At 38.9% G+C, this 10,102-nt stretch overlaps 1 protein-coding gene across 1 annotated transcript; it reads right to left on the bottom strand.

The window, feature by feature from the left end:
• Positions 1–364: 364 nt before the first annotated feature.
• Positions 365–9,459, bottom strand: CALR (calreticulin). Its single transcript, XM_070741661.1, has 9 exons — positions 9,106–9,459; positions 6,938–7,039; positions 6,317–6,520; positions 5,283–5,377; positions 4,711–4,920; positions 4,410–4,523; positions 3,649–3,792; positions 2,143–2,235; positions 365–1,391 (listed from the first exon to the last, which is right to left on the bottom strand). The coding sequence occupies exons 1-9, from the start codon at positions 9,191–9,193 to the stop codon at positions 1,194–1,196; spliced, it is 1,248 nt and encodes a 415-aa protein (XP_070597762.1). The 5' UTR covers positions 9,194–9,459; the 3' UTR covers positions 365–1,193.
• Between the last annotated feature and the right edge of the window lie 643 nt (positions 9,460–10,102).

Raw genomic sequence — 10,102 nt, 5'->3', positions numbered from 1 at the left:
GCTGAAGGGGTCACTCAACAATTTTATATTCTCAAAATTCCACAAAGATTACCTATTCTGAGAATATAAACTACTATAAGGGTCATATATTAAGTACTACTGTATATATTTTTGCATCCCATTGTATTCATTTCTCAGACTGCAGTTTTCTTGGCAAGGTTTTTAAGTGGTTGTCTCCTTCCTAGGGTTGAAACTGGCCAAGCTTGTACAACTGGCTTTGTGCCTAGAGTAGGATTAGAACTGACAATCTCCCAGTTTCTAGCCGGATGTCTTAAGCACTACACTGAACCTGGTATAACCATGCATTATATGTTTCTGCAAGTCCCTTCTAGCCCCTAGTAATAAAGACAACAAAAGATAATCATATGGGCCAGACGTGAAGTTTAATTTAATAGAAATTTTCTTCAATCTTTCATACATTCAAGTGTGAACAAGTGGGATGACCCATCTGATAGTTCTTTCCACCTCCAGAAACCCCTCCCACCCTTCCTCTCTGCCTGAAGAGAGACTTTTTACATGTGAACACCCACCCCAATTCCTACTCTTTTCTTCCTGCTGGGGTTCTACAAACACTTCCCTGAACAACCCAACACCCAAGGAAATAGGCTAAAAGCTAGAATTGAAAATTAAATTTGCTCGGAACACTGTGCTTTTGAAGCACCTAATCTTTATAGTAGGCATCAAAGGATGGTGCCTATTCCCTGACTGAAGTCAGGATCTCTCGATATCAATACCACTGGCCTTACACATGGTATAATACTGGTTGTCTCAATTTAATGTCTTCAAAATCTATGCTACCAAGCCCTCCCATCGCCCCACCCGACACTCCCCAGGCAAACTTTAGATGGACACAAGAGTTTTGCTTTTTACATCCATTGAGAAGGGCTAGTAGAGGCAATTTTTTACTGAAAAAGTGGCCACAAAGAGAGGGAAGGGTCAATGGTATAATCCCCTTGCCAAGGGTTTTATTCCTACAATTAGCCTTCTGATGCAGGTTCTACTTTTCCCCCCTACACACATGAATGAGTAATTGATGATATTTGGGAAGGAATTAAGACAAACACACCAATAAAAAAGAAAGTTCTTGTGTCTCATAGAGACATTACTGTTATCCCCTCTCCTTAGTTGGGTTCAATTGCATGGTACAAGTCCAGGGCAAGGCTCAACCAACAAGTATACCCAACAACCCCCAATCACAGCTCGTCTTTCAATGGGCCCTCTGTTTCCTCTTCATCTTCTTCCTTTTCTTCCTCCTCCTCCTCCTCCTCCTCTTCATTATCTTCACCCTCGGGTTCCTCTTCTCCTTCCTCTTCTTTCTTCTTCTTATCTTCTTCTTCCTGCTTCTTCCGCTGTTCCTCATCCTGCTGCTCTTTCATTTTCTTTTCAGCATCCTAAAGAGAATTTAAAAGGAAATACATTATTGAATCCAGATTTGCTGAAGAAAACATCACAGCAAACAGTACCAGGCAAGATTTTTTTAAAAAAAATGATTTAGTGAGACAGATTGGGCAAGAGAGAAAAACTGGCTCCAAGTTACCCACTAACCTTGCTTGACCGAGGCTGGCATTAAAATTGCATTTAACCAAACGTATCATGACAATAGACAAATATATTTTAAACTAGTACTTCCCAACGTCTGCAATCTTGAATATGTGGACTTCAATTCTCAGAACTGGCTGAGCCAGTGCAAAAAATCTTAAGAGAATGATCTCAAAATTGTAAAGGCTTGGGAAAAGATTGATACCTGGGAGAATTTGGAGAAAAATCTAACCAGTTGCTGTAGGAACAGGACACAAACTCAAACTGGTCCATTATGGCATTTTTTACAGACTTATATCCCATGCTTTGCCTAACATGCTTCAAGGACAATTCAAAAACAGAAAAAAAGCTTTTAAAAGGTTATTTTGTAAATGTAATTTACTAGTAATCAAAATGTAAAATATTTTCTGGATAAAATATAAAGTCTCTCCTACATTCATGTGTGCTTTCATACAAAGAATGGGATTTGGGCCAAGTCACTAGATAATAGCTTGGTTGGCATCCATTTCCGAAATTGAAAATCTTAAACATTTGAGAACAAGATACAAGTTTCTAATTCCCAATCTTTATAAAATTTCTTCTCTAATAAGAAACATTTCCCACCTTAGTAGCACCCCATGTTTCATTGCCAAATTCTTCAGCAAACTTCTCATCGTCAGTGATCAGGAAGTTGTCAAAAATTGTGCCAGATTTCACCTAAAACACAAGGAAGAGAACTGTGTTATAGCCAGTGGAGGGATTGAAAAAAATTAGCAACAGGTTTGCTGCCCATTGCTGGGTGGGCGTGGCCATGGGGGTGTGACCTACTCAGCCTCCTGCATGTGGGGAATGTTTTGTCCTCCCCAGGCTCCAATGGCTTTCCTCAAACCTTCTGGAGGGTGAAAACGGACTCCCCCGGCTACCAGATGCTCTCCAGAGGCTTGGCTTCTTTCCAAATTTCTAGTAGGCCCCCCTTTTCGCCCTCCCAGATCATCCAGGTAGACAGTTACTTGGAATACAATAAGCGCTGCGTGGAGACTCCTGGGAGGAATGAGCGTCAGCAAGCCCCTGGAACAACTGGTTCGGCAAATCAGATTAAAATTGACATCTGGTTCGTCCAAACCATTCTGAATCAGCTGAAAACCACCCTTGGTTACAGCTAAAGCTTGCCAACATTTTGACTAATTGTCAAGACATTACTCAGCCTAACATATTGGTTTCTGACCACAAATCAAAGTGTTTTTGATCGCAGCTGCCAAGCATCTGAATTCTCATTATGTGACCATCGGTATGTTGCAATAGCCAGGTGCAAACAGTCGTCACTATTTTCAGTGACATAACTCTGAACGGTCAATAAATGAACTGTTGTAAATCGAGGACTACTTGTATAGAGTAAAGGGGAATATTTATTTCACAAGTACAACTACAAAAAGTATTTAGTGACTTTTTACTTATAAGGGTTGCCAGTCACTATACAAGGACTACCTGTATAGCAAATTGCAGATTTAGAAATATATGATTTGCTGTTTAATGTACTGATAAATTTTCAAACATGTACTTTTTACATTTTACATTTAGTTTCTACTCCTTTAGAATAATATCTTATAAGATCATGTCTCCCAGAATAATACAGGAACTAGAAAAAAATCAGAATAATTTATCACTCAGTTACCAGGACCAAAGGTTTATTTTTTCAAGCTTTCAAGCTTGTGTTGTGGTCCATGCTCAGAAAACTCCTCTTTCCAAAATGTGTGCTCTGGGATGTTCTACTGAATGTATGTGCCTGACTATGTGTGGCTTTTAGTTGTTAACTAGCCTGACTTCTTAAGTAACTAATAATAAATCAGCATCCTACTGACTGACAAGGAGCCCTATTCCCAGGCTTCAATAATTTCTCTGGCTATTTTCGACACTCCTTAGTCATCAATCTTAGTAGCTGTGAATTGAATGTATGTCCTTGTTCATTGCAATGTAAGGCTATCAATAAATTTTGATTTCATCTAATTGCTAATGATAGAAATGTAATTTGTAGTTTTTATAAAATACAATCCTCAATCATCACAACAGCTACTTGAATCATTTGGCTTCCCTCTTTTTAAAAGGTTTGTTGGAAAAAAAGCAAGAACTTACCTGCCACAAATCCAGACCAATAACACCAAAGTTCTCATAAAAGTACAGATTTGGATCAGGGGTATATTCAGGATTATCTATCTCAGGATGAATCCATTTCCCTTTGTAGTTGGGGTTGTCTATTTGACGAGGTTTCCATTCTCCCTGTGAAACATTGAAAGTTTTGAAATGGAAAATTCAAAGTACATCAAATTCTATAGCATATAGCTGTAATGGTGAACTTGTGGCACGCAGAGCAATATTAGAGGGCATGTGAGGCTGCCCTATGTCAGCTCCAGTGCAGATGCATGCACTAGCCAGCTGATTTTCAGCCTTGTTTCGCCCTCCGGAAGCTTCATTAATGCTAACTGCCTAAAGAAGCAAGGTTATGAAGGAATGGATTGAGCAATACATAGTATTCTCAGCAAATAGACTTATGAGGCCAGCACATCCCTTATCCTTTATGAAAACAGATGCAAATGTTCCTCTACCACAGAGCTTTGGGAAATGAGCTTCACAGAAGAGAGCATATTTTAATGATTTTATTTAATATTTCTTATTTCCAATGGTATTGCTGCAAGCTGCTTACAGGTCAGACAGCATACAAGCAACTTTTTTATACAAGTACTTTTTAATATCCATGTTTTTAAAATAAAATGCTTTCTTTTAAAAATAAACAGTTAGTAGATGCATTGCTTTCTGATAAAAAGGAAAAATCTTTTATAAATCTCTCTTTTAAAAGCCCACTTCCTAGTCACTTACATATTTTAAGCTATCATTACCTTGTATTCTGGATTCTGGATTACTGGTGGTTCCCACTCCCCATCCATCTCTTCATCCCAGTCCTCTGGTTTCTTGGCATCAGGATCAGGAATATGTTCTGGTTTATCCCAGTCCTAAAATATAGATGGGGAAAAAATCCCTGTAGAAATTTTATGTCATTTTTTAACTTTACCCTTTCCATTGGTCTTTAATAAAACAACACAATCCATTTCTTTGGCAAAACAAGAGATTTTTGTTGTTGTTATTTAGATTGGTCCTGAGTGAGAAACATATGGTTATAAGCCATTAGCACCTACTGACCTCTGGTTTTGTATCTTCAGGATCATCTATCTTTGCTCTTTCATCCCAGTCATCTGGTTTCTTTGCTTCTGGATCCTTAATTTTCTTTGGTGGCAAAAAATCCCAGTCATCCTCCAAGCTGCCAGACTCTACTTTATTGTTGTCAATCTTAACCTCGTATGTATTATCAGGTCGAACAATAAGGGTATATAGATGGCTGAACTCATCATCCTATCAAGGAAATTATACTGTTAGCAAATTCTCCTCTCTAGCCAATATTAGTAATTTTTTTCCCGCCATATTCAAAAGTTTCATCAGAACTACCCATACTACACTACAATATCTCCCTTTGTCTTTTCTTCACAGATCCTGTCACTCTTCTCTGACCATTTATCATTATATGTTTTTTTATCAAATTAATGTCAGCCATCTCACTATCCAAAGCAACATGGTTGGTGCACAATAAAATCAAACATTAAAATTAACAAGAATTAGATAAAAAATTAGAAAAACAATTACATGGCTAACTTTAAAGGGCCATCATAGAAGGGAATTCCCATTCTCGCCCCCACCTCCCAATTCCAAATACTCACTTTACAGCGAATATCTTTATTGATAAGAACATTTTTGCCTTTGTAGTTGAAAATCACATGTACTTTCTTAGTACCTGGACCACAGATATCAGGACCTAAATTGGAAACAGAAACAATCAACTGAGTCTGTATTGAGAGAATCCTGTACCATTTCTCAGAAATGCAACTCATTCCATCAGTCTTTTCCAGTATCATTCTTCATACATTTAAAATTTGGGGTATGGTGAAGACGACAGCCTAAAATTAAAACATTGTGAACATTAAATGTGCTTGATTGCTATTAGAAAGAAAGAAAGAAAACAGCAATTCGATTTTCTCTTTCTGGGGATGTTGACAGGGTGCTGGTGAGGCAAAAGACCAATATGAAGATGGTATAAAACTATGATATATGTATCCTAGCCATTTTAGCAGTAAATGAAAATCTGTATTATTTCCATAATTATTGTACATAGAATTCTAGGATCTATACCATACTAACAATTCTAATAATCAGTAAAAATGAATCAAATATAGCTAAGCCTGAACACCTAATCATACCAATTTATTTGTAACTTTTGAAAATTATCTAATATTTCCTGCAATTTTTATGAACTGCCAATAGAAAATGAAGCAATGTTACTGAGAGACTATAATCAATAAATAGCATTTGTAAATACAGTATATCTATTCAACATACCCTAACAGATGACAATATTTGTGAATCATTGTTGACTCATGGTGACTGCCTGGACAAGACCCTAAATTTTCCTGGTAAGATTTTAGAACTGGCTTATCCCATTTCTTTCTAGGATTGCAAGAATGTAATTAGCCCAATGATGCTCAGCTATTCCATGCCTAAATCAGGACTGGAACTTAAGTTTCCTGGTTTCTAATCTAGCACCTTAAACCACTACACAAACAAACCCAAACCCTTGTTTTACTGATTATCATTAACTAAAAAGCAACTATTCTCTTGTGCTAGTAAATGACTGCATAAAATTAAAGATGAAATGACCAAGCAACTATCCTCCCTCAGTTCCCAAGGAGGCACGCACCAAACATGATGTTGTATTCAGAATCTCCATGCATGTCTTCTTGCTTCTGGACTGAAGGGAAGAGTTTTACATATCCACCTCCACAGTCAATATTTTGCTCATGTTTTACTGTGAACTGCACCACCAGAGTCTTGTCCTTGTTGCTAAAGGAGTCAAAGCCAGCAGAAATGGCATAGAAACGAGCATCTTGGCTTGTTTGAAGTCCTGGTAAGATTAAAAACACAGTTAAGTCCTTTGCCTGGGATAGAGGTACTATATTGATTACAGACAGCTCTTAAGACAAAAAAAATCCAATTTGATTTCAAAGCTGCAATCAGTCTTCTATATTAATAATCAAGATGCATCAAAAAAGCAATCTCAGCTACAAAGCAGTGCATCAAAGATTAACTAAGATCTGTTAAAAAGTGCTATTGCTATCATGTTGTAAGCCGCCCTGAGTCTAAGGAGAAGGGCGGCATTAAAAAATTGAATAAATAAATAAATAGGCCCCATATTTGCAAATATTATTTTGCATATTCAGCAGAGGCAACATGAACAGTTAAGCTACTTAAGTAGCACTATAATCAAGGCCTCAGGACAAACTGTGACATTCACAATCATACAGTTATATAATCTCCTTACCTTTGTCCTTCTCTGCATCTCCATAGAATTTGCCAGAGGTAAGTATGAATTTTCCATAGTCTGATTTATGCTTTGATTCTATCCAACGACTTGTCCAAGCATCTAAAAGAAGAACAAGGGAAAGTTTAAAAGGCCATTTTTTGCCATTTCTGCAATTTTAAAAAGCATGATTTTTGCAACAAGTTTACATTTTTATTCAGTTAGTTCCTATGTTGTTTTGGAAATGCCAAACTAGAGGAATACTTTGTATCTGTAAGACACTAGTAATGGAGGGGGGGGACATTTCTGGCTAGTTTTAAATCACTTACTTGAAGAATGTAATATCTTTCTCTGGATAGGTTTATTCATTTATTGAAATATAGTTATTATTCAAATATTTGAAAGAAAAACAATATGGCACAAGAGTCATCCACTTCTTACAAAGGTTTTATCTCAAACATCTCCAATTTAGGTTTGTTCCAGTGCAGCATATTTGGTTCTGTATTAAGATTTTCATAATCAAAAACCAATGCTACTAACTGCCATATAAACTACAGGTTATCCTTGACGTACAGCTACAATTGAGCCCAAAATTTATGTTGCTAAGCAAGACAGTTAAGTTAGCTTTGCTCTATTTTATGACTTTCTTGTCACAGTGGTTTATGTGAATCACTGCAGTTAAGTTAGTAACATTTGGCTTCTCCATTTGCTTGTCAGGTCAGAAAAGGCAATCACATGACTCCAGGACACTAGTATCATCAAATAAATGCCAATTGTGCCAACAGCCCAAATTTTGATCACATGACAGTGGAAATGCTGCAAAGTCACTTTTTTCAATGCTGTAATAAATTGAACACAGCCTATAATGATTCTCGGTGTTACATACAATAGAATGACAATGCGGGACTACTCAATGTATTAAGTTATCTATTTAACAGAAGTTTACACTTGCAATTTTCAGTGTTCAACAATGGGCGGTTTGTGTGTTCTAGTCATATCCCATGGTGATCTATTTAGTCCATGTCCCCATGGCTCCTTTTGATTATGGTTTAATTATCAAGTCCCCAATGGATCCCTGATCTAGACTACACACACGTTATCACATCTGCTAAATTTTCAACATCAAATAGCACTTCTCCAAAGTATTTTTAAGAACTACAAATTCATTCCCTCTCAACATATGTCTAAAATGACCGTGACATGATCAACCTTCAACAGAATTGCTACATTAATATAAAATCCATGGCATAAACTTCAGGGTAGATACTTAGATCTCTTCTCTATCCCAATTTATGAAACAGAAAATATGGACATCTAAATATTGTAATCTGTGTCTCCAAGTTATTTCACAAAGAGTTGATAGTGTACAAAGAAGATAAAAGCACACATGCTGTCTTGAGCTTCCAAAGGAAAACAGGTACAGTGGAATCACATTTGAAGCCACTGTATATCAATTCTTGGGTCTATGTTCACATTTGTTGTTTTTTCCCTTAATTCGATCATACCACATTAGAGCCCGGATCCCCCTATGAATACTTTTCCTCTTTTTAAGGTCATCTCACCGGACACTCCTCTCTTCCTTCTTCTGATTCCAACGAGGAGTCCGGTGCTTTTGAAGCCCGCCTCCCCTTCACAAAATCCCACATGCCCAGCCTGCTCCCGCGGGCACCTGACTAGATGCTGTTAATTCCACCCATCGAGTTTAGATCTCGGAGATATTTAACCTGAGGACGGCGGTTAAAGACCTGCTAAAAATTATGCCCTTCTACTTAATACATCGTCCCCGAAATCCTGCAGAAGCAGCACAACTTCCCGAGCCAAAAATAATAACACGGACAATCTAAGATGGCCGGGAATGGGTGGGTGGGGGGGTGCGTGCATGGAAAGGCGAGAAATAGAAACCGACAGTCCTTTGCAGCACGTAGGCATCTGCCTTCACTCCCAAGGCCACCCAATCTCTACCCATGTCTCCATCCCCCCCTCCGAGCCCGGAGTGACTTGGTCGGATTAGAAACCCAAACGGGCCAGGAATTAAAAATCATTGCTAAAAAAAAATTAAATAAAAAAATAAGCCGACCAACCAATCCTCGACCAGATACTCCTAATTTGCATGTCGTTAAATTCCTCTCCCCATCCTAGAACCACCGCACCACCACCTCCGCCCCTGTCAACGTTGGACGGCATCTCACCTCCATCCCCGAATTCCTCCCTGAAGTACACTGAAGGTCCGGCGGAAACCAGAGCCAGCAGAGAACAGAAGGCTAGAACGGGATTCATTTTGTCTCCGCTGGGGGAAGAGAGGCGCCTGGCCCTTTAAGAAACGCGACCTCCGCCGAGCTACCTGACAGCGATGACCGAACAACTGCAGCCGGCTAGGTGCTTTCGCCACGCTTTTATAGCGCACTTAGTGGAACGCCTGCCCTCGCCGTGTTCTGATTGCGCGTGCTGGTCCGGATGGGCATTGCCATTGGCCTGCTGGCTGCACGGCGGGTTGGACTGCTCCTCCGAACGTTGGCGTCCCAGATGTCTGCTTCCTATTGGATACTGGGCCTGGCCAATGAGGCACGACCACGCGTTCGGGGAGAGACCTCCCCCCTCCGCCGTGTGTGCGTCACCGTTTCTTTTGCACAACCCCAAGTGTGGCGAACCACTTTTAAAGGGCCAGGTGAAGAAACCTCGCACCTAGGTCTATAGCGATCAAATTCCAGCTTGGTTCAAGGAGCAAGAAAGTCAGTTCCAGCTTTGAAAAAAATTACACGACCAAAAAAAAAAAAACCACCTTAGCTCTTTCTTTCTTTCTCAAGTCAAGTCCTGGGTTGATTTACCCCAGCATATTCAAAACCAATGTTATTAGTGGCTCAGCAGAAACGCAGGTCAACTGGATTCTGTCAGCTGTCTTTAATGAGTGCAGATGTCCTCGAGACTTTGCTGCTTTGGAATAGAATAGAATAATTTATTGGTCAAGTGTGATTGGACAAACAAGGGATTTATTATTGGTGCATATGCTCTCAGTATAAATACAAGAAAAGATACATTTGTCAAAAATCATGAGGTACAACACTTAATGATTGTCATTGGGTACAAATAAACAATCAGGAAATAGAGTAGCAAATAATATTTCAAGTCATCTAAGGATGTCCCTGTTATTTTTAGTCCCTGAAGTAGAAACCCTACAAGCATTTTACC

This window comes from Erythrolamprus reginae, chromosome 2 (assembly GCF_031021105.1).
Source record: "Erythrolamprus reginae isolate rEryReg1 chromosome 2, rEryReg1.hap1, whole genome shotgun sequence".
Classification (NCBI taxonomy): Eukaryota; Metazoa; Chordata; class Lepidosauria; order Squamata; family Dipsadidae; genus Erythrolamprus; species Erythrolamprus reginae.
Note: the sequence above shows the minus strand (reverse complement) of the source record. Positions and strands in the feature narration are given on the sequence as shown.